The sequence below is a fragment of the Trifolium pratense genome, linkage group LG3, assembly GCF_020283565.1.
Source record: "Trifolium pratense cultivar HEN17-A07 linkage group LG3, ARS_RC_1.1, whole genome shotgun sequence".
NCBI classification, from domain to species: domain Eukaryota; kingdom Viridiplantae; phylum Streptophyta; class Magnoliopsida; order Fabales; family Fabaceae; genus Trifolium; species Trifolium pratense.
This window is the reverse complement of record NC_060061.1, coordinates 7,116,840-7,144,018: the sequence shown is the minus strand read 5'-3', so window position 1 is coordinate 7,144,018 and position 27,179 is coordinate 7,116,840. Positions and strand designations below refer to the sequence as shown.

Here is a 27,179-nt window from a genome sequence, read left to right as displayed (position 1 = left end):
AATATGAATTGCAAAGTGTAATTTTTACTCTAAAAATGCTAAAATCTGTTAATCAAATGGTAAAAAAAAAGAAGTAAAGATGCATGAATTCTTTAAGTTTTATTATCTTTTTGATAAAAAAAATCATATGTGCTATTATTATATCATTATAAATTCCCTGTTGCAAAAATGCAACATACTTATGTTTATGTATATATAGGGAGAGCAGATGGAGTAAGTAACTAATAAAGAAAAGAGCAAATGGGTGTGACAAAAGAGACAATAAAGTGTTGAATCAGTGGAATCAGAATTCAGACAAACAGAACAGCAACATGGAAGGATCTTCTCCAGATCTTCATCATCATCATGAATCAGATATAGAACTCATTGCACCTGAAAACAGCAGAAAGTTAAGCACTACCGAGTCCAAAGCTGGCACAGATGTTAGTTATAACAAAGAAGAAGATGCAGACTATGTTGAAGTGACCATGGATATTCAAGGTGACTCTGTTGCCTTACACAGTGTGAAAACTATAACAGAAAGTGACATGGGAGAAGGAGATCATGAGAAACTGAGTTTGACTGGGAAGAGGTTGGAGACGAAAAAATCATTTGGTGCTTCAGTTGTTCAGAATGCTACCAATCGTATAAAGCAGCTGAAGCGAATGGCAACATTTTCGAGACCAGAAGTAAAACGGTTGGAAAGGACCAAGTCTGCAGTGGCTCATGCTCTCACTGGACTCAAGTTTATCAGCTTGACTGATGTTGGTGCAGGGTGGTGTAAAGTTGAAAAAGAGTTTGAGAAGCTTACTGCCACCACTGATGGATATCTTCCTCGTGCTCTCTTTGCTAAATGCATAGGTATGCCTGTTCTACTATATTGCTTCAAATGATATGATAAGAATTTTGATACTTTGACCATTTTTTTAAATTTTCTGCAATTGCATTATTGGTCCATGGCATCAACTATTAAAGCTGCATCAGTTGTATTTGACAACAACTCTGCAATATCAAGGATCGTAGTGCGCAATCAGAGTGATTTAAAACTATGATTATAATTATAGAAAAATTTCTAAGTGTTTATTTGCCTTCAATTGCAGGATTGAATGAGGAGTCTAAGGCATATGCAGAGAAGCTTTTTGATACTCTTGCTCGACAGAGAGGTATTCAAGGGGGTTCTATTAACAAGATCCAGTTTAGGGAGTTCTGGGACTGTATTTCTGATCAGAGCTTCGATACAAGGCTCAAAATATTCTTTGACATGTAATTCTTCGTTTTGATTAATGTAAGCATCAAGTATTTGTTGAATATTGCTTCGTAAACATATCACCAACATTGATCTGGAATGCAGGGTTGACAAAGATGCAGATGGAAGAATCAACGAGGAAGAGATAAAAGATGTATGGTATCATTAATTAAACACTAAAGATCTAAATATGAACTGTACAGCCTGTAGTGAACTTTACTTTTGATGATTCTTTAACAGTAAAAAAATTAGTAAAGTAGTTTTTTATCAGCCAATTTGTGCTTGAATGATTTTTATGTGTTATTTGATCATGTTTTATGTGATTCTTCTGTCAGATTATATGCCTGAGCGCCACTGCCAACAAACTGTCAAACATCCAGATACAAGCCGAGGAATATGCGGCTTTGATCATGGAAGAACTAGATCCAGATGACACTGGATACATATTGGTAAATTAAATGACAAATTCTACACTATAATCTTCATATTAAAAAAATATCTATTTCAATATTATAGAATTGAGACATTAATCATTTGATCATTTTTGTAACAGATAGGCAACCTAGAGACTCTCTTATTGCATGGACCAGAAGAACCTACAAGGGGAGACAGTAAGGACCTGAGCAAAATGTTGAGCATAAAACTTAGGCCTACAATTGAGGAAAATCCTATTAAGAGGTGGTATAGAGATATCAAGTACTTCTTCCAGGATAACTGGCAAAGATCTTGGGTATTTGCACTATGGATTGGTGTTATGTTTGGTCTATTTGCCTATAAATTTGTGCAATATAGGAGAAGAGCTGCATATGAAGTGATGGGGCATTGTGTGTGCATGGCAAAAGGTGCAGCTGAAACACTAAAATTGAACATGGCTATTATCTTATTGCCTGTTTGCCGAAACACCATCACATGGCTCAGGAATAGGACCAAGCTAGGCGCTTTTGTTCCCTTTGATGATGGCCTCAACTTTCACAAGGTAATTTTAGCTTCTGATTTTTCCCTCGAGTGGCAAGAAAATAAATTACACACATGTTTTGTGAATTATAGCAGCATTCACAAGTGAAAAGGCATAAAATTAAAATTATTTTTGCAGATGATAGCTGTGGCAATATCAATTGGTGTTGGAATACATGCTATTTATCATCTTGTTTGTGATTTTCCTCGCCTTCTTCACGCAAACAATGAAAAGTACAAGCTGATGAAGCCTTTTTTCGGAGATAAACAACCATCGAATTACTGGCATTTTATCAAATCATGGGAAGGAGTAACAGGGATTCTAATGGTTGTGCTAATGACAATAGCCTTTACACTGGCCAATCCTAGGTTCAGGAGGAACCGCACCAAACTACCTAAACCTTTCAGCAAACTCACAGGTTTCAATGCCTTTTGGTATTCTCATCACCTCTTCATCATTGTCTACACCCTGTTGATTATCCATGGAACCAAACTTTACTTGAGTAAGGAATGGTATAAGAAAACGGTCAGTACCTTCAGTTAACCCTCACTTTGGTCTATTTTGTATAGTTTTTTTGAGCTAAATATAATCACGGGCACTTAATATTATTGTGTATTGTAGACTTGGATGTATCTGGCTATTCCCATCACCATTTATGCATTGGAAAGGCTTATTAGAGCTCTTAGATCGAGCATCAAGTCTGTGAAAATATTGAAGGCAAGTACCAAATAATTATAATAAGTTATTCATCACTGTATATATATGATTTGAAGACACATATGGGTTCTCCCGTAATTACTTTTCCTAAGCTTAGACAGCATATACATCTCATCTCATCCCGTTTTCATTTTATTGTCAAATTTAAAGGTGGCTGTTTATCCTGGAAATGTGTTGGCAATTAATATGTCAAAACCTCAAGGGTTTAGCTATAAGAGTGGACAATACATGCTTGTCAATTGTGCTGCGGTGTCTCCACTTGAATGGTATGTATTTGTTTATGAACAAACATGTTCTATATGAAATGTGGGTTTATGTGGTATCTAAATAGCACCATATAACCTTGGGCAGCTACATACTTTTTCCTACTTTTTTATTTCCAAATGATCTGATTTATGTAATGTATATATATCTCAATTCATTATTTATGCATTTCACAGGCATCCATTTTCTATAACTTCCGCCCCTAATGATGATTACCTTAGTGTTCACATTAAAATACTCGGTGATTGGACTCGAGGTCTGAAAACTAAATTCTCACAGGTTGTTGTTGTTGTTATTATTACTATTATTATCATTATTATTATTATTATTATTATTATTATAATAATAATAATTATTATTTTTTTATCATCATCATCATCATGATGTGGTTTCTCCTAATTAACAAGCTTATTGCTTTTGTTTCTTTCAGGCATGCCAGCCAGCCATCAATGGACAGAGTGGACTTCTAAGAGCAGAATGCTTGAAAGGAGATAACTGCCCAAGGTATGCCTTACATTGTTTTTGCAAGTAGGTATATTTTTCCCCTTCAAATATGTGATGGTAGGTAACATGCAAAAACTATAGTCCGGTTTCGTCACTTAAACAAATTTAAATGCAATTAGATAACTGCTAATATATTTTAATTTGTTATAAATAATTGTTAATTAAGAAAATTTGACTATGGCTTTGAATGACTTCACTTGAATATACTAAAGAAGAAAACTCAATCGCCACCTAAGCCCCTAATTTAACATCCTTAAGTTCTTGCTAAAGAAGACAAAGAACAAAAGTAGACAATTTATTAAAGAATAAATTATTTAAATGTTATGTTGGAGAGACTAAATTGTCTCTTTTTATTTACTATTAGGGACCAAACCGTCACTTTTTAATTATTTTTGGACATAATTGTTCATTTTGTGACTGGTGGTTCATGTAACAACTAAGTTGTTCCATTTTTATTGTTCTCACAGACCAAATTGGATCTGCAACTTTTTTCATGAACTAAAATGAGTTTTCAAGTTAGTTATTCAGATACTCCACAAAAAGTGAGTTCCATGTTGGTTAACTTCACCTGTAAAATAGGTGATTTAAATCCCAACAGAAGCGCCTATAACTAAGGTTAGGATGCTGCTGCTCTATAAAGACGTGCTAGTGAAACTTAATTTCACACCCAACAAGTGTAACTGTGTAAAGACTAAAGACCTTATGATATTTGGTTAATTGAAATATAAGAAGGTTATACAAAGGCAAAAATGTATGCTAGAGAACCACATTCATTACTGGATATATTACAGGATCCAATAATTGAAGAACGTGTTTAAAGTGTTTTTTTCATTTTATTTTTTACGAGAAGTGTTTAAAGTAAATTAAGAACATGTTTTTTGTTTTGTCCAATTTGCTTTGGATGTCAATTTATCGTTACCGAGATTCCCATAATCCCATTACAACTTGACACATGCCCTGTTTTATATTCAAATGATTATGTTAGCATTTATTATGCGGGGCCAAATAGACGGACTGTTATCTTGTTTTTTTTTTATGGACGAACTGTGGTTGTCATCTGAACTTTGAGGGAAAAACTATTAGGGTGATAAGGACGCTTTTTGAAAATGTAGGCATGCAATAGCAATAAAAACCAAAGCGAACCCAGAATTTTTACAGTAAACTTTGGTATGCAATCTTATCCAGCCAAACTGTATGTTGGCGCAGAATTTTTGTTTGCAAATGTTTTTATGCAGACGATTACCTCAGCTATTAGTTTTTTATTTTTTATTTTATTTTTAATTAAGGAGTATTTAGGATACTTATTACAGTAACTGTCTACCTAACGGACCTTCTTAACAAGTATCTATGCGAGTCTCTGCATTTTTCATTTGCCTACTTTTTAAAAATGATAAATGTTAATTGTTAAGTGGGGAAATGAACTTGTGAACTTTGTATTATGGATTATGATGCTTTTGACATGATGAGTTTATTCTGGTTAAAAGAAAAGAAGCTAAAAAGGACCTTGTAAGTTTTAACCCAAAAAAGAAGAGATAAAAAGAAATACGTTACCCAAAGTATATTTAACAGGTGGTGATGATCTGAACCAATCATGCAAAGACTATGATGAATTTCCTATGTCATGCATATTAATCATATAAGAGAAAATTTGAATCTAACAAAAGTTGATGTATTTGGTCAACAAAGATTGATGTATATCCAGGACCGGAGGGAGTAGTAATTAACAATGACGTTTTCAAAAAATTATGTGCATATCCCTTAGTTGAATAACATAAAATGATTGTATTTATGATTATGATATTATGCAGTGCTTTTCCTAAAGTTCTGATTGATGGTCCGTATGGAGCACCAGCACAAGACTACAGGGAGTATGAGGTGGTTTTACTTGTGGGGCTGGGAATAGGGGCCACCCCAATGATAAGTATACTAAAGGACATGGTCAATAATTTCAAGGCAATGGAAGAGGAAGATGGGTTCGCAATAGAGGAAGGATCACCGGTGACAACCAACCATAAAGACACTAAGTTCAGTGACTTCAAGACAAGGAGGGCATACTTCTATTGGGTGACAAGAGAACAAGGTTCCTTTGATTGGTTTAAAGGGGTTATGAATGAAGTAGCTGAGGAGGATAGAAGGGGATTGATTGAGCTACACAGCTACTGCACCAGCGTCTACGAACAGGGTGATGCTCGCTCTGCTCTTATTGCTATGGTGCAGTCTATTAACCATGCAAAGAATGGTGTGGACATTGTCTCTGGCACTCGTGTCAAGACTCACTTCGCCAAACCCAATTGGCGAACGGTCTACAAACGCATCGCTCTTAATCATCCGGCAGCACGAGTTGGTGAGTCTCCACTTATTAAATGTGACAAGTGCTTTTGTTTCTTCCTTGAAAATCAAAAGTTAAAAAGTAATTGCTGATCAATGATCAATAATAATATGCTTTGGAATCCAACCAGAGATGCCTCTGGAATGTTAATTTCAACGTAATAAAGAAAAAAGTCTCTTCGAAGTGGTGCTTGCCTTTTTTATCAAAATCAATCAACATTTACCTTTTTTTTACGTGTTTCATTAAATTTAAACTTCTCATCATATTGCTAAAAATTGACAACATGCTTTATGTAATGCAGGAGTATTTTACTGTGGGCCATCTACCCTGACCCACGAGCTACATCAGTTATCATTGGATTTCTCACATAATACATCCACCAAATACGACTTTCATAAAGAAAATTTCTGATAAGATGAAAATAATTGAGGATAACAGTGGAAGCTTTGAGCTAGTCCTCCACCAAGATGACTCAGCAATAATCATGTATTGTCTCCACCCTTTTGTTGATAACATATAGTGTGTTTCTATTTCTATACCCATGGTTGTGATAGCTTTGTAAAAGAAAGGTAAACGTCGGGGGTAAATGGTTTGGTGGTGAGTTGGCTACCAAATACTAAAGGTGAGGTAGGATGGCCCCATTGTATAAGTGTGTCGTCGTGTCTGTAGAAATATAGATTTCATTAATTAAAGGGAAATAGATAAAGGTTTTATGTTTGTTGTTTTGTTTTTTTATTCATTTTAATAATCCCAGGAGAAGGGACCTGGAAGAAAGTAAATCAGGAGGGAAATAGTTTGTCCGGATGCAGTACAAGTTTATATTTTAATTTTGTCAAGAAGTCTATATTTTAATTGGTTTTGTAAAATTGATGATGAGTACGTTGGAAGTGAAATTATTAAATGAATAAATGAAAGTTTGTAGTATTAAAATAGTGTAAATTATCAATCCAAAATCAAAAGCTATGTTTCACCACTTCAATTTAAATCAATATTCCAACACTATCTAGAATCAAAATAAAAAACATCAACTTGACAAAAAAAAAAAAATCAAAAAATTCTTAAAATCACATTTGAAATTAAGTGAAAATGATTACATGTTTCTCTTCTTTCAACTTTCAAGGCTGCTTAGTTCGTAGTTGAAGGCAGGTCTCGTATCCCGAGATCTATGTGAAGAGAATAATCTTCCGTGAGTGAACAATGAGGCTATGCTTTCTACAAGGCACCGTAAGCTCATGGTCAATCCATTCATTGGGAGGAAGGAAATCATAAAAGAAAGAAGAACCAATCTTCTGCGTATTTGGATTCACAGCGAGATTGATATAATCATATGATGAAACACGGCAATTTTGACAAAATTTTTATCTAGGATGTTTTGGGTTTTTTCATAGGTTCTCTTGAGATAACTTTATTTAAGGCGTGTCAGACACGATGAATATCTCTCTTAACTGAGATTCAAACCTTAGTTTGTCACATCTTAGGAGTCTAACATAGACCAACCCTCTTGGTTTTTTTTATCTAGAATCATTTACTTGATGGTATATGCAGCCCAAAACAAAATTGAGTCACTTTGGTTAAGAAAGATGTGGATTGTGGATAACCTACACCAGTGACAGGTTGACTGATAAAAGTGGGGAGGAGTTGGAGATGATCGAAAGCTTATTATTATATCTGCATGTCAGTTTCCAATTAGTCAGTTTGCCGGCATTGTTTTTAAAAGAGCAAATAGATATATTTTTTCTTAGTGTAATTGTGTACTGTACTATCTTTGTCTTTGTACTAAATTTTATTAAGATATTGCTTGATATTTATCAAAAAGAAAGGTTAGTGTCTGAGATCATGCATCATACGTCACGTATAATCCTAATATCCTATTAGTGAATATATTACCGCTCCCTTCTTTTCTATTTTGTGATTATCTCAAAAGATAAATGTACTTACTTGAGATATACTATTACACCCTTATTTATTTGGGAAATTTCACAACTCCGCTGAATTCTGTTTAAAGGACACTCTAAAATTAAATTGATCCTCTCCACCAAATCGGGGAGAGAGATAGAGAGAAAAAAAAATAGAAGAGAGGGAAGATGAATCGATGACAGAGATAGGGAGTGGAGCGGAGAGGGGTTTGATGGAGAGGATCCAAACCATCCCTTGGAAATTAGTTGTGAATACTGTGGAGAGAAGTAGAGATAGAATTTTAACATAATTTATTAAGTGAAATATCGATCCCACTAAAAAAAGTATGTATTTTAACGATTCTGATCCATTAGAAAACATGTTTCATCATTAATTGACTTTATTTTAGCAGAAAAATAACTTGCGGCATAATAAAAAAGGGAAGAGAAATATACTGACCTTATAGACCTTTGAACAATTGTTTTCATGAAACATCAAGTTGCGTTCTTTTCATCTTAGTTTTCTTTTCTGCCTCTGAAAGTTTGGTTTAATTAACTGGCTGCCGACTATGACTTGTTCTGTATTTTGGCTTGGCTGGAATGGTATTAGAGGCTTCTTAGTGGGCACAGTTATATTTTTCATACAACTTTCATTTGAAACAGGAGAGGCTTTCTTTCCTTTCAATGGCCTTGGAACCTCCAATCTCTCCAAAATCCTTGATGTTTCCTTGTCTAGCTGTCTATTACCATTTTTTGGTGATACACTCGATTGATCCAACTTGGCTTTGGGCATGCAAGATGGAGAGTACAACTTGGGCTCTTCGCTTACAACCAATTGCTTCCACTCTTCTGTAATACAGGCCATGGTTCTGTCGTCTTGATCCGTAATATCCATGGACAAAGTTTCCTCATCCACAACAATGACGTTAGTTGCTGATTCTGCTCTCCCGATGACCTCTAATGAAGGTTGTCGAGTTGAGCTTACTTCAGAAAATGCACTGTCCATTTTGGGAAGTATTGACCTACAGACATCATTAATAAACATACAAATCTTTGAATGTTTGGATAACAGACTAAATTTGCAACAATGGCCCATTTAGAAAAACGAGCCAAAAAAAGGCAGTCTTAAATCAAAATATCATGTCATCTTTTATCTTCAAAATAGTCAGTTGCTATATCCGGCAGCATATGCTCAAAAGTGCTAGCTGTTAATTCTTATTTTTACTTCATTTGAAAAAAAATATTTGTTTTGAGAAGTTATTCATGTCCAAAGGTATTATCAAGTTCATGCATTGTCACATGTCAAGCTGCATGTAGAAAGTAGAAGCTCACCCCAATTGTAGGCTTTCTTTGACAAGCACATTTAGTTTTTTATGAAAGCCTCTTTCATGTAACAATGGATCATAGTCTGTTAGATCAATCTGCAAGCAAATTTTGGTTTCAATACTCCGTAAAATAAGGTACTTATTCAAGTTTGTAAATATTTATGTGATTCAATTTGAATTCAAAATCTAAAGTTTAGTGTGCATAAGTTTGCAAATTAATTCTTTTGGTAATCAAGATGTTTGGACAGTCCATAATTCTACAGTCCCCTATCCCCACATATCAGTCCATAATTCCACAACTTATCGACTACAGCACCTGCCAAGCTGAAATTAACCAAACAACCCTTAATGATACTCTTGATGGTTACTTCAATCAAGAGCAGACACACAAATGTTAGTGGTAAGATGGTTGGACAGGATAACAGGCCTAGGTTTAAAAAGGCTAGGAGAGAAGCCCTAAGATGGCTCACAGATTTTATTTTTAAGGAGAGTATAAGGTTTAAGAATATGCCAAATAAATAAAGGAAAAATTCATTCTTTAATCCCTGCCTTTAAGAACAAGAATGACATACAAAACTGTGAAACCTTTGGGAGAGAGTGATTGAGCAGAGATTAAGACAAATCACCACAAAAAAACCAATTTGATTTTATGTAGTGGACATTGATCATGGAAGTCGAATACTTGATTTTCTGTCGTTAGTAAAAGGTACAAGGAACCTAGGTCTTCAGATTCACCAGCACTCAGGCTTCAATTTATATGTTTTCTTTGATGCAAATTGGGCAGATTGTTCTCAAATGAGACATTCCGTAACTGGTTACTGTACTTCTCTTGGTAGAAACCTCATCCACAATTGTTCGCTCAACTACCAGGGACGTGTCTTTTGCTAAATTGCCACTACCAAATTTACCTGGATTTCCTTTTTTGCTAGAGACATTGGTTTCCCTCTGCTAGATCAACCCACACTCCTCTGTGATAGTGACAACTTGAGTGTCTAACATCTCACGGTCAAGCCCAAAGTTTGATTCTCGACATTGGTTTCCCTCTGCTAGATCAACCTACACTCTTCTGTGACAACTTGAGTGTCTAACATCTCACAGTCAACACAAGGTCTAAGCACTAAACGATCAATTTGACTAATTCTTTGTTGGGAAAAAGTGGCACGGAATTGTTAGTCACTAAATTTGTTCCACCTGCATTGCAACTAGCAAACATTTTTAAAACCCCCTTGTCTCAGAAAAACTTCCATTAGCGGCAAACCAAAGTCTAACTAACCACCAGACTCTCTAGTTTAAAGGATGTGCAAAAGGAGGTCGTGCTTATCCAATAATATCTTAATATCTGTTTCTTAATTTTTACGTTGTTATATTTTGTTCTGTTGATAAAGTTTATCTCCTACTATTTTAGTGTATCTCCTAGTTTAACTCCCAAAACCTTGAAGAAGAAGAAACCTAAAGATAAAATTGTATGCATGAGGGGTTTTCTTATTCTCCACAAATCATCCTCACAAAATAATGCCTACATAAAATTTCATGTCTACATAATAAGTCGATCGAAGGAAAAAAGAAACGAAAAAAGTAAATAAATCTTCAGGTAAGATGTTTAAATCAAACCTTTAGCAAACAAGCTTGAACAGAGTTCTCTACATCCTTATTGACCGTTGATTCAATTAATCGATTGTCAGGAGCTTGTTTGACTTCTTCTGCCCCTGCAAGGCGCTGCGTGTTTTATGGATAATGAAAATTGATGAATCACCATCAAGGTATAAAAGCCAGAACAATTGGAATGACACTGTGCATGGTTACTGTTATTCTACTATGTGCGAATGTGCAGAGAATAAGAAGGATAGAGAGCAAAAACTAGTTCTCACCCTCATAAGCATTGATCCATTATCTGATGGCTGCAGAATGTAGTAACAAAGATAAGGAGCCTCTGTCATTGTTTCTAAATCACAATTTGATGAACATATCAAACCCTGGTCCATTGAATGTAGAACACTGGAAAGGCCTTGAAAAACTGTCAAATAGTAGCCATGTTAGGAAAAAAGATATACTTTGTGAACAATTTGACCAATATGCATTGAACAGAAACAATTCAGGACTAATGAAAATGATACGGGTAATAGAACTTCAAAGGGGAAGGATCCTTATACGCACGTTTAGCATTCATGTCTGACTGATCAGTATCATCGGAGTTGGTTTCGATCGCATAATAAGGGGATGGAGTCATAACAAACGAAGCCCCCATTATTAGACCTGCATTACAACTCAAAATCCAGAAATCAAATTTCTTTGTAGCGAAACCACAAAGAGGGGTTAAGAACAAGACATTGGGTGCACCGATATTGCTTAATCAGTCTCAATACTCCATCATAAAGAGGAAACAAATTGGTATGACATAGACTTTAAAAAAGTGAAGTAGAAAAGAAAAGGAGGAAGTGAAAGAATGGTGCTTTCTTTCTCTCCCATAAGCTATTGATATAAAAGCCCGACAAATCAATTTGATTGGGCAACCATTCAATCAATCAGCAGTTTGTACAGGTTGAGTTTTAACTGAAATTAAAATAACACACAAATTCCCGTTGCATACTACTATTAACAAATGACAAAACTTATATCTCAGTGCTCTGGGTGCAGATTTTCTGTTTCTCTCACAAATAGGCAGCTTTTATTTTTAAAAGACAGTTCTTTTACACCTTTTCAAAATAAAAATAAAAAAGTCTTTTTTTTCTGAGAGGACGGCAAAAACAGGGAAAAGGATTGCCTGCAGTTGAATTTTACTGCAGGGTCCTGCTGTAAGGCTTTTAAGCCATTCTCATCCACATTCTTTTTTTAGTTTATAATTTGTTTATATTATTTAAATAACAATTGGGCAAAGTTACTCAACTGTGTCATCCTGCAGTTGCACACAACTGCAGGTAATCCAGATCCCAAAAACAGTACCTAGAGCACTAAATCTAAGTTTTGTCCGTTAACAAAAGCTATAGATGAAAGGCCACAAGCAAATGCACACCTTCATCAAGAGATGCCAAGTTTATCCTCTCAGTAACAATTAAGTTGATTGGTGAATAAATTGGTAGGAGCTTCAGGGAATTATGGAATGACGGAAGAAATAGAATAGTTTTTTCCCCAACACGAACAGAATTTTCATTAACATCACATGTTTCCAGATTGGAGCCAGTGACCGGACAGGAAAACATGTTGAGTTTTTTTTCAGCATCCCCTAAAGGAATGCCATGGCACCTGCATGTCTGTAAAATTGCAACAATCAATTATTCTTCCTTTTCCTTTAAATGAGTTGAACTGATATTACGATGAAGGAAGAGGAGGATTCTGGTAGATATGATATTGCACAAGATTTTACAATAAATGATGTAGAGGGCATTCAAAAGATATTGGTATTAGACCAATAACGAAAATAATTAATTGAAGGTGGGAATTAATAAATGAAACTATTTTGCTTGTGTAATGCCGTCTTCATGTTTTTCGTATATATTCCAGCTAAGGTTTACTTAGTTTCCAGATGTTACTGGAGGTTTTACATATTTTGTCTGATTAAAACCTCCTATTGTAAAACTAATTATATTATATTCAAACACGGTCAGTTTCTCCAGTTTGCTTCTGGACTGGCATGATTAAAATTGAGCAGTTGAATAAGTATATACAAAATCTATAGTGTAGTATGTTCATTAGAATATTGTCTATACAGTTGTGGCAATAACTTTTCTAATCTAAACAACCAACACAAACATACTATTTCTCAACAAAAAAACACATCTACCAAAATTTGGGATGGTTAGTAAATGTAGATTGACGCACTATTACCTGACATTGACTGAAGCCGTTGGCTATTGGATTGACCGATGGAAGCAGGTTGCAGAATATATGATTCACAGAATCTAAAAGATCATCCTTGAAAACGAGACGTGCTTGCAGGGGTTTGTCCATGTCATCTTTCAAAACCTGCAGCCATCTTTTAACCAGGCCGTTGAATGATCTGAAATCTGCAATGCTTTAGACGTGATTTTAGGAAAATAGTCTATTTATTTAATGATATTTTTTGTTTCTGTGTTTCTCAAAAGCTAGTGCTATGATGTGTGCTTTTTGCACATGATCTAGCTCTATCTAGAGAATTGAGGAAAAAATAAATGAGAAGTTAGAGATGTTAAGAAAAGCTTTAGAAGCACAAAGCATTCATTTATGTGGAAGCAAAGTGGAGTATATAGACTGTAAGCTTAGTAACTGCATACTAATTCTTCCTTACGGACAAAATTGGAGATCATATTATATTGCAAATCACTTTGTCAAATTATCTTGGGTTCATCATACAAAATGAGGGGGGAACAGAGAGAGGTGTAAGTTATAGGATTAAAACATGTTGATGAAACAAAAGAGTGTCTTGCGTACTATTGTGATATAAAAGTACCATTCAAGCTAAGGAAAAGGTTTATCTCACAGTTCTAACTAGCTAGGCTTGTGATGTTGTATGGAATATTGTGTACAGCAAAGAACCAATAACAAAATAAGTTCAGTGTTATAGAGATGATAATGATGTGATAGATATGAGGAAACAAATGATGAGATAGGATTAGTAATGAATGCATTAGAGAAGAATATTTGGTAGCTCCTATATCAGAAAAGATTATAGAATCTCATCTTAAGAGTGTTTTATTTTGGTCATTACACATTGTGAGAGAGTTCTTGACCTGTGATATAGGTCTGGACTGAGCAATTATCAAGATGAGAAATGCAACGACGAAAATTGTTAATGTTTTCACGCGAATCAGTCAGATGGCTTGACTTCTGCTGAAATACAGCAAAATCAACCGAAACACATTTATCTGCAGCATCCTTTAAAAAAGGAAAATAAAAACCAGTTTAATATTTTGTAGAACAAAATTGAATTACACAACTCAAAAATACAAAATCAATGTCATGAATGCACACGCTCACCGAGAGGCTCTTTTGCATTACAGAATTCACATCTTCAGGCAAGATCGAAGTTATTACTATCACTCTTCTCTCAATATCTTTACCTTGCCAAGAATACAATACTCGTTCGCTCAAAACATCTGATATCATTACATCTGCAAATTAGCCATCAATTAATTGTCAATGCATGTTCACGGCAAAAAGGAAATATGTCTTGCGCTATAGATAATATATACAGAGAGAGAGAGAGAGAGAGAGAGAGAGAGAGAGAGAGAGAGAGAGAGAGAGAGAGAGCACCAGATATGCTATCGATATCAGGCAGAAAGGCATCAGATGGCAAGTTGTTAACAGCGTGGTGGAAATCGCGTAGATTGAAATTTCCAACAGGACGATACGCAATCATCAACTACATTACCAGAAGATTCACTCTCAGTCACTCACTCATAGGGACCATAATACAAACATGTCTCGTGCATTTAAAATTTCTCAACCTAATCGCGAATTGTGAAAAGTTGCTCAGTGCTGAAACATTACCTCGTCGGAAGAAGTTAAACGATTCTTAACAGCATAGCACAAACCGATCTTATCGCTGAGAGTATCCGATTTGCGAGCAGAAGAAGACGAACTCGAAATGGCGTAGAAATTAGCAAGTTGAAGTAACGACTGAAAATGAATACACGAACGAAGAATGAGAAATCGAAAATCTATTAGGAATGACGAAATTGTGAAAGTTTTTCAATGAATGTTTGTGAATTCGGAAGAGAAAACAATAGATGAACGAATAGAAGTTGAGATCATAGTGAAAACGAAGTTGATTGTACCTGCTTCAAGTCTACTAGCAATGGCGGTGGCAAGGTTCGCAGATCAATAACGAAACACAACTGAACCATTTTGCGTCTGCAACGATCGCTCTCTGGTTTGGCGCGAAATGCAAAACCCTCAATAGAAAGAACTAGAAGTACACAAGAAACTAGGCATGGCAATGGGGCGGGGCGGGGACGGGTATTGCTCTCCCCAAACCCAAACCCATAAAAGTTCGGGTATCCCCAAACCCATCCCAAATTCGAGCGGGGATAAAATATATAACCCCAAACCCATACCCGACGGGGATCGGGTATCCCCATCGGGGTTCGGGTATCCCCGTTACACATCTTTCCACATGAATTTGAATGATATTTTAGTATTTTTTTTATAAAAAAAAAAAATAAAATGTCCAAAATTATTTTGTTTCAACAATATTTTTTTAAATAAAGAAAAAATAGAGAAAATGGTTTGTTTAATACTCAAATTAAAAATAAATATAAACATATTAATGTAATTTAAGAGATTGTTGAAGGGTTTCAAATGTAAAATAGATAAAATATAATTTTAGTATAAGCGGGGCGGGTTCGGGTACGGGTTCGGGGTGGGTATCAATGTACCCATTACCCGCCCTAAACCCATATTTTGAAATCGGGGAAAACCCAAACCCGAACCCAAACCCAGTCAACTCGGGTTTTCCCCGTCAAAGCGGGTAGGGTTTGGGCGGATACCCACGGGTATGGGTTTTATTGCCATGCCTACAAGAAACACATTTCAATTTTCAACCATATTCTTTATTTATTATTTTTTTTTTTGGTAGTGAATTTTTAACCATATTCGATTGTGAGTAAACAAAAAATAAATAAATTGGCACTAATTAACAAAAATTAGCTATGTGTGTGTTTTTTTTTACAATGAGTGGAAATCGAACTCATAACTCATACTACTCAAACTCTTCACCACTAGACCAAACCTAGTGACTTAGCTATGTGTGTAATTATTCTTTTTAATCTCATAAAAAACATAAGTTTATATTCAAAAATATCTTTCGTAAAAACTTTGTTCAACGAGAATAAAAACAAGAGTCATTAGAATATAAAATTTACTAGTAAAAGATATTAACTAGTAAAAGATTTGTATTAACTAAAAGATATTTTAGAAGTAACAATAAAATTAATGAATATATTAACCAATTAAATGATAAAGGGATAAAAATTATGAATTATGTTGTGTGCACTCGCAACCTATGTTGTGTTGCAGTTAGTTACATTTAAACTGTCAAATTAAAATGGTCGTTAGGTTATAGTCTGTGGTGGTGGTGGTCAATGTGATGGTTAACAATGGTCAGAGTAATAGTCGGTGATGATTAAGGTGGTGGTTTACGATGGTCAAGATAATGGTTAGAGTTGCAACCGGTTGTGGTCAGAGTGGACTTTTGGTGGTCAAAGTTGTAGTAGGTGGTGGTCGAATCGGTGATCATGTCAAGTTAGATGGGGCATTGGTTGGCGATGGTCAAAGTGGTGGTTGATTGTGGTAAAAGTGGTGATTGATGGTGATCGGAGTAATACTCAATGGTGGTCAGGTTGGTGATTAAAGATGGATGGAGCAGTGATCGACAATGGTTAAAGTGGTGGTCGGAGGTGGTTGAAGTGTGGTTGGTAGTGGTGATAATAGTTGGTGGTGGTCAGGTTGAAGATCATACATGGATAGATTGGTGATCAAAAGTGGTCATAGTGGTAGTCGGTGGTGGGTGAAATAGTGGTAGACGAACTATAAAACCTATTTTATTTTACTTTAGTTTGAGTGGAAAACTGTTTTGAAATTAAGTGAAAACAAATTTATTCCTTTTTTATCAGAACAAGTTTTGATTTTAAAATTAACTTTCATACTAAAAAATGTCACTACCATTCCGAACGGACCATAAAATTATGCAGTTGCTCAACACATATCTAATCAACTATAACGAGAGTTCCGTTATTCACTTATAAAAAGTACAAGAGGATTCATAAGTGTTTTACAAAAATCACTTATGTGAGAAGAACTATATATATCTAATCCATCACTTGTTCAATGCACCACATTTTATTTGAAAAAATGGCATTACTATTTGAACAACAATTTTAAGATAATTTTGGGACAACTTTCATTTTCTCTATTTTGATTGGTCAAAAACAATAGAGAGAGAGAGAAAAAAAGGGAGAGAGTGAATAAAAATATAATGTGAATATGAGAGACAAAGTTGTCAAACATTAGTTGTTGAAATAATATTTCCCTCTTAAAAAATCATCTTATGGTAATATTTGTGTGTAGGTTATTCAACCATATTTTATAATTTTTTTTTAAAGTCTACGAAGAATAATCTCTAAATTATTTATAAAAAATAATTTTTGAATAATCTAAAACAAATGGCCAATATTTACACTATGTTTTGCTGACCTTTTCTAAGTCGTGCCTTGTATTATTAAGTAGTAAAAACTAGTGTGGGTATTGGTAAACTAGTTTAATTAAGTAAGCAACGGATAAGAACAGAGATATAGGCGGCTCCCATGATTAAATAAACACTAATAAATTATTTTTTGCAGGTCATTTGGCTTGTCAGCGTTTGAGTTATATGGACGGAAAGAAACCACAGATTGTTCAGAGGCTCAACTAGCACTTCACATCAGTTATTGGACAAGATTAAGTTATTTTCTTATAGGTGGTTAAAGTCGAAGAATATTACTTTTGCTTTAAACTACCATAGTTGGTGGTCTAGTCCTTTGTTATGTTTGGGTCTTGTATGATTTTGATCTTTATATTTTTCTTTTCTGTCTATCTTTGTAAACTCTGGTAGTCCATTTTGGCACACCTTGTGCTGAGGTGACTATTTTTTAGTTAATATATATCTCATTTTAGCTTCTTCAAAAAAAATAAATTATTTTTCCTAGTTTATAGTACTAACTCAAATGTATCACCAAAAAAAGCGAACTCATTTGCAATTGAGCAAATAGATCGAATATAAGAATGATAATAATTTCTATTAATACTTAAAAATTTCCTATTCATATTTCTGGGAATCAAAGGAGATCATCAGGAGTGTAAATAAAAAAGAAAAAGATCAGGAGTAGTTGTTTTCCTTGTAGAAAAAAATCAAACAAAACAATTAATAAAGAATTTGCTAGATATACATTAAAAATCAACACATTCTCTTTTAATGTAAATGACAAAAAAAAAAAGGAAAATATATTCTAACAAAAATATGTGTATTATCTTGAATTTGAAAATAATCCATTCAACCATTCATCAAAAATCAATAATGATACAAAGCTAGATTTAAAAATAACTTAAAAATCCAATGATATATTAAAATCATTTAATTTTTGTGAGAGATATGAGTGACATGCCATCAACCTCTCTAACAAATCACATAATTCTATAAGTTGTAACCAACAATACCATTGAAAAAATGAACTTTCATTAATTAAACATCAATAATCTTCAAAATCAAAACATGATTTGAACCACGTATGTAAATTGTGTTTAAAATTCTACAATTTCAACATCAATATACAGGTGGTACATAATCTCTTGAACCTGTACGTGCTTTATAATTCATGTGTCCATTTGAATCAACAGAACGTGTTCTGTGCTTAGGAGAACAATATAACCCATTAGAGAATTCGGTAACAGAATCATGTCTTCGAAAATCGATTTTCTTTGCGTATTGATCATCATCATCATCAACCCTTGAAATATAATTTGGTTCTTCATTGTAACTATAATTACCATAGCCATGATCATGATCATTTTGAGGGTAGAAATCGTTGTAACGTAGAGCAGCACCTGATGAAAGACATTTATATTTCCTACGACTTTTGTTTTTCCTTATTGCTCTAAAAATTAAAGGCAAAAGACCCTCCATAATATGTATCAAAATTTTTCTCCTTCCTGAAGAATAAGAGGAGAGGAAGGAGAAAATGTTGGTTATGGAGAGGCTTTTGCTTTAAAATGGAGAATTATAGGCACATTGTTGGGTTAGGTGGGTTTTGAATTTATTTATTATATTTATATTTATACTCTATATGAATATATGAATGAATTGTGTTTATATGGTGACATGTTTTGTGTGACAGAATCAATGGACAATATAATAATGTAACACATTAATTTAGTTAATATGGCATGGGGCATGCTAATATAAGCCAAATGAATTGTTCCGAGGAAGAAGTTGCCTAAGTTAGTTAATTGACTTTTTTTTATTTTATATGGTCTATGACAAATTTGTGATGTGTACAGATAAACAGCTAACCAGTTTTATTTTATTCCTGAAATGTGTTTACCTGAACTAATTATCAATTATTTACTTTTTTTTTTTGTTGACAATCATCAATTATTTACTTTTAAAAGGTTAATGTCACATTTTGGTATGTCAAATGAGTTTGGTGCTTCCCCGACGGGTGTGCATGAAGAAATATTTGTTGGGAGAGGTCAACCTCTTAAATAGATCCTAGTCACCTCGAGAGGATTAGTCTCTACAGTTGCGCGTAGAGATACCTTTGGCGGCATGTAAATTAAAAATAAAATAATTTTTTTTGGGATTAAAATAAAATAATTCCTTAGATATAGATTTTGATTAAAAAAAAAGAGTTTGGTGGCTGCTTGGTTAAATGCCTCCCACTAAATTTACTGTGCCAAAATTGAATTTGTACTGTAATTAGCTAGTATGAATTGACTATTTTTTTTTTGGTTACATGAATTGACTAATTTTGAATTAAGGTAATAATAATTAGGAGGGTGTGTGGAGTGTCCACAAACTTATTCAATCTGTAAAATCACATTCAAACTGATAAAGAATGTAATCCAAATAAAAGAGGAAAAGATCAAAAATAATGATTACAGTAGAAGAAATCTAAATTATGCATATGAATTATTGAGATATGTAGATTGGTCAAATGAATCTCAATTATTTCAAATAATATTTAGTTTTGGCAGTTGCATACTAAGAAATATTGAATTACAAATAAAGAAAAATATTTTTTTTTGACTAAATAAAGAAACATATTTGTATAAGAATAAATTGTTCCAACAAAAATTAATCAATTATTAAATATTTTTTCTTATTAAGTTAGTGGAATTATTGAGATATTGTCAAACCCTGGACCGAACTTTAAGTTGTATGTAATTACTAATCTTTGTCAAAAAATAAAATAAAAATGTGAGGTATATAAAATGAGTTTTCTCCTCTTCACTAATTTGTTTCATGCGCAATAGTCAAAATCAAACACATAATCACTTGCTTAATAAGTTTTAATCTTTACTATCTGAGCCAATTCACTATTGATATACTTATCGTATTTGTATTGAATGATCAATTCATTCTCATTATACATTTATTTATTGTGAGTGAATATTAAGAACAAGTAAGAACTTCGTACAAACAATGGTTGACGCTATTAAGTTGAACATCACATTGAGCCAACACTTTAAGACATGCATTTGATTTATGAGTGAGTGATCTCACTTATTGTCCAATATTGGTAATAAGAGGATCAAAAACAATGAAACAAATAAGTAGGACGCCACACTTTTGGCGCCACACTTTTGGCTAAAACCTTTCATAATTTGAGTATATTTACCCATAAACTAATGAGAATAAATCACATAAGTGAATTTGCATGTGATACCTACAACAAAGTTGTAACAAATCTTTGGATTTGCATATATGGCTTGTTCTGGTTAGTTAATAGTACTCCTACTTAATTAACGCAAGTGGGACTAGCTAGCACGAATATATTCTGATGCGAATATAAACCAACCTATCATATATAGTTTAATAAGCCAAAGATTCTTCATATTTTCGTCGTATAGAATCAATCAATGATTATAATAATAAAGTACGTAGTTGACTGAATGAGAGGGAACATTTCCTTTCTTCCAGTTCCTTAGTAAACTCACCAGACGATCCTTGCCAGTTGCCGTGAAAGAGTGACACCATCACCATGCCCAAAAACAAGTGTCCTCCAAATTCACAGACACGTGCCACCGGTGGTGACACTAACAACAGATTATTTCACTTTTCTGTTATTTTCTTATTCTGCTATGTCTCCACCGTTCCGCTTCTCGTCTCTCCCTCATCAATTTTTTCTTCCAACGGAAACAACCAAACAATCTTCATGGTAATTACATAACATTCTCACTCTTATACCATAGTATAGTAGTAACCAACTATTTTATTCCTAAGATATAAGAAATACAATTTATTTTTATTGCACATCCTGACAGATGTAAAACAGGTTAGAATCATAAAAAGAATATTCAAAATATTCTGCCACAAATTGCAGGTTAGTTGATGGATTTTATTACCTACTACTAAAGCCATGTTAGATTTGCCTATACATGTTCAGAAAATATGTTTAGGCTTAATGCATATTTAGTCTCTTACATTTATTTTAAGTTTTAATTTGATTCCTTATGTTTAAAAAATTTCAAATCGGTCCCTTACGTTATTGATAGTGATGTCAACATAGTTCGTTCTTTTTTGTTAGAATTCGAGGTAATTTCGCCTAACTTTCCATTAAATTTTGAGTTAATTTCGTATAAAACTTTTATGTGGCACCCTCCTAAGTTGTTGTCCGCATATGCAAATCTGTTAGCAACGTAGACGATTTAATCACAAATTTGACTAAAAGGACTAATTTGAAACTTTTTAAACGTAAGAGACCAAATTGAAACCTAAAATAAACGTATCGACCAAATATGCAATTAAGCCTTATGTTTATCAACTGTTTGAACTCTATCTTGAGCTACCACCTGTTTAAGTTCATAATTATGTTTGTAACCAAAGGTTTAGTTTAATTTTAGTGTATTATGAAATGCAGCATTGGTTTGGTGCCTCAAGTTCATGATACCACTTTTTCTATTTTGTTATCAAGCAGGGAAGTATGAACCAAATTCAATTTTCAGAGAAGAAATGTTGTGTTTCTTGCCTCAGATGTTCTTTAGGTTTACTTGATGCCAACTTCTTCAAGGATAATCAGGTAGTTTTTTCGATTTCGATGACTTGTGAGTCTGTTTGTTACTATCGTTGCTGTTTGGTGGTGACTAATTTTGTTCCTCTTAGATTGAGGAGATTGCTAAGGGTGTAAATGAGTTAAATATTCCAATTATAAACGCCAATAGAGAACTTGTAGCTTCTAAGAATGGAGGACTGCAATATCCCTCATCTTTAGTTTTCAATGCTGATTGGGATCACAAATCACCTCATTATGCAACCAAAAGGTTCACATATCCTTCCATTTCTGGGATACAGAGACCTGATTCTGAAGAAGATATCACCTTTTTGACTGTAAGTGATCTATATTGCTGATGGACTGCTAATTTGATTTTGATTATGTGTATGCTTGAAATCATGGTGAGTTTAACGAAATCACATGTGGTATCTTGATTTTGTTGAAAAAATGTACTAGCTTTTATCAGAATCGCTGTAGCATCCTGTGATTTTGTCGAACTCACTGTCAATCAAAACAAGCGCTGTATCTGATATAAATATTTTATCAAGAGGTACCATTTCATGATTGGCTTTTTTTTCTTTCTTTTTCCTTCTTCCAATTTGTTTAAAACCAGGTTCTTGAGTTAGGCGAACTCATCAAAACAAAACAAATTACTTCCCAGGAGCTTACACAAATATTCTTGCGGAGATTGAAAAAGTAGTATCAGAGCTAATGCGCTAGCGATTGTTGAAATATGTACCGCGTGTGTTTGTGTTTTTTATGGGTTGAATTCCAGTATTTGAAACTTATATCTTCCTAATTAACTTTATCACCTGGAATGGACACCAGGTACGGTCCTATTCTTGAATCTGTAGTCACTTATACTGAAGAACTAGCAAACAAGCAAGCAAAAGAAGCTGATGAGTTGCTTAACCAAGGAGTCTATCTAGGTAGTTATTTTTTCTCTAGCGTGTAAAGTTGCGAACATTTGAATGTGGTGATTTTTCTTTTTAATTTATTTCCCTTCTAATTAATACTTTTAGCTTTAGAAAGATCATTATCGACCAATGCATTATTCTGGAACTCTAAGGTCTAACCATGCTGCATCATCGATACATGGACTCATATACATGGACTCTGATAGTACCTTGTAACAGATTTCAGTCTGTTTAAGCAGTGCTGTTGCGGAACATTATGATTTTGAGATTAGCGAGCTGCCACCTTCTTTATCCTTTTGGGATTAACTGTATAAGCTATGAAGTATTAAAAAGAAATAGTTTTAAAATAAATATATATATTTTTAATTGAAGGGCCTCTTCATGGGATTCCTTATGGATTGAAGGACATAATATCGGTGCCTGAATACAAAACAACATGGGGATCAAAGTCATTTAAAAATCAAGTTATTGACACGGAAGCTTGGATCTATAAAAGGTGACATCCATGAGAAATGAAAATCTACAATCATTAATCATGTTTGTGACTAATTTCACTTATTATATATTTGATGATGTTGTTCAACAGGTTGAAATCTGCAGGGGCTGTTCTTGTTGCAAAGCTTGTTTCTGGATCATTGGCTTATGATGATGTCTGGTTTGGTGGCAGAACCAGGAATCCATGGAATATTGAGGAATTTTCTACGGGTTCCTCTGCTGGACCTGCAGCAAGCACCTCAGCGGGTACTTTTCAATTATCATTCGTAAATGCTTGCACTTTTATTTATTTATGTCTTTCTTTCTTTGTTTCTTTCTTTACCTAATCGATGCGATGGACCATCTTTAGAGGTCTTTTCCATGATATGGTTTATTTTATGATTTACTGGTGAAGAATATGCTTATATGTCTAAAATGTTGTTTGTTTCCTATATCTGTGAGCAATGCATGTATTATTTATTTATTTTTTAATTTTGTTTATTGTGACAGGTATGGTTCCATTCGCTATTGGTTCGGAAACAGCTGGATCCATTACTTACCCTGCAGCTCGATGTGGTGTTACCGCATTGCGCCCAACTTTTGGTACTGTTGGCCGAACTGGTGTAATGAGCATATCAGAAAGCTTGGTAAAATTTAATACTACCGTGTTCTTCTATTATAAGTTGAATGTTAACTGACATGTTAGTTGTAACCTTTATACTAGGATAAGCTTGGCCCTTTCTGTAGATCTGCAGTTGATTGTGCTGTTGTTGTGGATATAGTTCGGGGAAGAGATCCTGATGACCCCTCATCAAAAGATAGCTCCATTGATGATCCATTCCTGGTTGACATTTCTAAGCTGACTGTTGGATATCTTGATGATGCCGAGATGGAGGTTTGTTGGTTTACTAATTTTAATGTAAAGATATATGTTCAAGTTTTGACACCAAATATTGCCAAATTTCATAGACTCATTTGCATTTCTTGAATGTTGTTGGGATAATACATGAAACTAAACTTCATTTGCTATGGCAACTCAGGTTGTTCATGTTCTTGAGTCAAAGGGTGTCAAGATGGTTCCTTTTAAACTGAATTACACAGTTGATTCAGTTCAAGGTATATTAAATTTCACAATGGATGTTGATATGCTGGCTCACTTTGATCAGTGGCAGCGCTCAGGGGAGGATAATGTGTATGAAGCCCAAGATCAGTGGCCTACCGAACTACGCCGTGCTCGCTTAATTCCAGCAGTGGACTATATACAGGTCTTTTATTCCGTTCACGTAAAATAGTTAAATTAAACTATGGCATATTTGATACGAAGAATTTGCTGCATTGTAGTGATAGAACTAGATGAGATTTTAGGAGAACAATGATATTTCATCTTTAGCTACAATATATTAGCATTCGGATTTAAATTATTGTGTGCAGGCACAAAGAGCACGGGGAAGGCTAATCAAAGAAATAAAAGAGTCTTTTACCGTGGATGCATTCATTGGAAATGCAACTGACTGGGAGAAAGTATGCATAGGCAACCTTGTTGGTTTACCAGTCGTAGTAGTGCCAACAGGATTTACTAATATCTCTGATCCACCATCTGGCGGCAGCAAAAGAAGAACCACCATCACTACCGGCATTTATGCTCCCCCTAACCGTGATCACATTGTATGTTTGTGTGCAATATATGCTTAATATCTTCTAGATTTTTACTAGGATAATCATGAATCAGTGACTTGATTATCTGTTTACCATTCAATATCAAAGCTTATTTACCCCTATTTATGCAGGCTCTGGCGTTGGCAATGGCTTATCAAGCAGTCACTAATCATCACAAACAGCGTCCGCCTATTAATGATCTTGGTCCAAATGATAAGATACCTGATGCATCGATAGATGCTTATCCTCCCCGGGTTTTTGGTCCTTGACCTTGAGCAACTGGGTCCAGCGGCTTCAGCATTGAGGCTTACTTGTAAAAAAAAGTTACGCACCTCTACTACCAATTACAGTTAGGAGCATTAGTAATTTGCTGCGTTTGCATGTGTATGCATAAGCATTTTATCGACTAAAAAAGGGTAAATAATTGTTGAAGAAAGGAGTTAATTCAAGTTGGATCAAATTAGTTTGAAAGCTACTTGATAGTTACGCTTGTAACAGAAACTTCAATTAGCTTCTGTTTTGAAAGCTACTTGATAGTTATGCTTGTGTGCGCGGTTCCCGATTATCTCAAAGGCTTAGTTCTAGCAACAAATCTATCTTCTCAAGTACTCAAAATCGTTACTATTGTTAAACTAGTACTTCTACCCGTGCGATGCACGGGTAAATTATTTATAGAAATTACGGAGTATATTTTTATTATAAATATGTTAATTTGAAGTATTTTATTTTAAAATAGTTTATTTATGTTTTTATGTGATATTAAATATGTGGTACATTTTTTTTTGTGTGTGGTATATAAGGGATTTAGATCCTCTCTAATTTTTTCTCTCATGTTAGTCATATTGTAGTAATCTTAGAGTATCTTCAATAAGAGAATTAAAGAGAGTTTCATAGGCTAATGATCTATACATTTTCTTTTATCATTATAATTATAAATTTTTTTGAATCATCTCTAATTTTTTCTCTCATGTACTCATTTTGTGTAAGTTTCAGCCTTTCAGGTATTCAAATTCATAAATTTGTTTCTAAGAACTAAGATAATGCTTGTGAATGATGACAACTATATACATACACTCATATGTAATATTTTTGTAGTCCCAATTAAGTATATGTGTTTAGTGAAAAGAATAATCGATGCTTAGTGTAATAGGAGTATTTGTTTAGTTGGAAACAAAAGAAGAAAGCAACTATCTTAGAATAGGAACTCACAAAAATTACCTCCAACTACAGTGATTAGAATGTACAAACCAATTGATGAATGAAGACATGAATAGACCCAACTACTCTATATGAACCAATGGGAAGAAGAAAAATAAACTCCAATAACTGAAAATATAAATAAAATATAAGGATTAAATGCGTTTTTGGTCCATATAAAATATGGACTTCTAAATTTAGTCCTTACTAATTAAATTTAGTCTAAATTTATTTAATTATCAGTAAACTTTTAATTTTTTGAATGATTTTTTATAATGTTCTAAACATACATGCGAAAAAATCATTCAAAAATATATGTTGAATTAGCGGTAGGGACCAGAACTAAATGCATGATAATTTTGAGGGACTAAAAATAAATATAGTAAAAAAAAGTAAGAACTAAACTTAAAAGATCGACATTTTGTAGGGACCAAATATATATTTAACACTAAATATAAAGCATAGGAAGAGGAAAACTTCGGAGAATGAAAAAACAAACATAAAGGCATGTCAATTGGTAATAATTGAGAAAAAATTGAGTTAGAAGGATTGTATAGGTTTGATTTTGTTGGAATTGAAAAATTGATTTGTCTAACATGTGCAATATTGCACATGTTAAAGCAATAAAAAGTAGCAACTTTTTATTAAAAAACAATAATTATTTATTAAAAATTATGCATTTAATATAAAATAAAATGCACAAATTGTAATACAAACTTACTATTACTATTTTAAACTTCTTAACATATGCAAATTTGTACATAAGAAAAACTTTGGAAAATTGAATACGAATAAGTGTGAATAAAAATTGAATGTGAATATTTTATCGAAAAAAAAACTTGATTGTGAAGGTGTAATTAAAAGAAAGGGACAGATGGAGTATTGGGTAAGGTGGTGATTCAAACTCTCAAAATAACATGAATAAAAATTGAATGTGAATATTTTATCAAAAAAAAAAAATTGATTGTGAAGGTGTAATTAAAAGAAAGGGACAGAGGGAGT

At 33.8% G+C, this 27,179-nt stretch overlaps 4 protein-coding genes across 7 annotated transcripts; 2 read left to right on the top strand and 2 right to left on the bottom strand.

The window, feature by feature from the left end:
- LOC123916057 (respiratory burst oxidase homolog protein C) lies at positions 1-6,711 on the top strand. Its single transcript, XM_045967386.1, has 12 exons — positions 1-840; positions 1,080-1,242; positions 1,331-1,379; positions 1,561-1,674; positions 1,779-2,201; positions 2,319-2,705; positions 2,802-2,897; positions 3,048-3,163; positions 3,338-3,440; positions 3,592-3,665; positions 5,474-6,009; positions 6,296-6,711. The coding sequence occupies exons 1-12, from the start codon at positions 312-314 to the stop codon at positions 6,403-6,405; spliced, it is 2,700 nt and encodes an 899-aa protein (XP_045823342.1). The 5' UTR covers positions 1-311; the 3' UTR covers positions 6,406-6,711.
- Positions 6,703-15,099, bottom strand: LOC123916058. The gene is made up of 12 exons (XM_045967387.1): positions 14,965-15,099; positions 14,678-14,806; positions 14,441-14,549; positions 14,165-14,298; positions 13,918-14,062; positions 13,037-13,215; positions 12,225-12,462; positions 11,369-11,467; positions 11,083-11,228; positions 10,826-10,930; positions 9,222-9,310; positions 6,703-8,911 (listed from the first exon to the last, which is right to left on the bottom strand). Exons 1-12 carry the CDS (start codon positions 15,031-15,033, stop codon positions 8,401-8,403), a joined length of 1,953 nt encoding a protein of 650 aa, XP_045823343.1. The 5' UTR covers positions 15,034-15,099; the 3' UTR covers positions 6,703-8,400.
- Positions 15,100-18,222: 3,123 nt separating this feature from the next.
- Positions 18,223-19,061, bottom strand: LOC123916055. The gene has a single exon (XM_045967385.1). The coding sequence runs from the start codon at positions 18,843-18,845 to the stop codon at positions 18,486-18,488; it is 360 nt and encodes a 119-aa protein (XP_045823341.1). The 5' UTR covers positions 18,846-19,061; the 3' UTR covers positions 18,223-18,485.
- Positions 19,062-20,779: 1,718 nt separating this feature from the next.
- LOC123916054 (glutamyl-tRNA(Gln) amidotransferase subunit A) lies at positions 20,780-25,484 on the top strand. Of its 4 annotated transcripts, none has more exons than XM_045967382.1 (13): positions 20,781-21,099; positions 21,217-21,264; positions 21,859-21,960; positions 22,044-22,268; positions 22,547-22,629; positions 22,762-22,862; positions 23,223-23,346; positions 23,437-23,591; positions 23,835-23,971; positions 24,049-24,219; positions 24,365-24,589; positions 24,756-24,989; positions 25,112-25,484. In XM_045967382.1, the coding sequence occupies exons 1-13, from the start codon at positions 20,923-20,925 to the stop codon at positions 25,247-25,249; spliced, it is 1,920 nt and encodes a 639-aa protein (XP_045823338.1). In that variant the 5' UTR covers positions 20,781-20,922; the 3' UTR covers positions 25,250-25,484. The 4 variants fall into 4 exon arrangements, with proteins under 4 accessions (XP_045823340.1, XP_045823338.1, XP_045823337.1 ...); XM_045967381.1 differs by having other exon boundaries at positions 21,856-21,960; XM_045967384.1 differs by lacking the exon at positions 21,217-21,264 and having other exon boundaries at positions 20,780-21,099.
- The last annotated feature ends 1,695 nt before the right edge of the window (positions 25,485-27,179 follow it).

Bases quoted from the DNA above. Each gene is read 5' to 3' on its own strand.
- LOC123916057 (XM_045967386.1), top strand. From the start codon at position 312: ATGGAAGGATCTTCTCCAGATCTTCATCATCATCATGAATCAGATATA. The intron at 2,898-3,047 runs GCAAGTACCAAA...TCAAATTTAAAG, and splicing joins AGTCTGTGAAAATATTGAAG to GTGGCTGTTTATCCTGGAAA. The intron at 3,441-3,591 runs GTTGTTGTTGTT...TGTTTCTTTCAG, and splicing joins TGAAAACTAAATTCTCACAG to GCATGCCAGCCAGCCATCAA.
- LOC123916055 (XM_045967385.1), bottom strand. From the start codon at position 18,845: ATGGAGGGTCTTTTGCCTTTAATTTTTAGAGCAATAAGGAAAAACAAA.
- LOC123916054 (XM_045967381.1), top strand. From the start codon at position 20,923: ATGCCCAAAAACAAGTGTCCTCCAAATTCACAGACACGTGCCACCGGT. The intron at 23,347-23,436 runs GTGACATCCATG...GTTGTTCAACAG, and splicing joins GAAGCTTGGATCTATAAAAG to GTTGAAATCTGCAGGGGCTG. The intron at 24,220-24,364 runs GTTTGTTGGTTT...ATGGCAACTCAG, and splicing joins TTGATGATGCCGAGATGGAG to GTTGTTCATGTTCTTGAGTC.
- LOC123916058 (XM_045967387.1), bottom strand. From the start codon at position 15,033: ATGGTTCAGTTGTGTTTCGTTATTGATCTGCGAACCTTGCCACCGCCA. The intron at 14,807-14,964 runs GTACAATCAACT...ATTCATTTTCAG, and splicing joins TGCTAGTAGACTTGAAGCAG to TCGTTACTTCAACTTGCTAA. The intron at 8,912-9,221 runs GTGAGCTTCTAC...TGATGTCTGTAG, and splicing joins AAAGAAAGCCTACAATTGGG to GTCAATACTTCCCAAAATGG.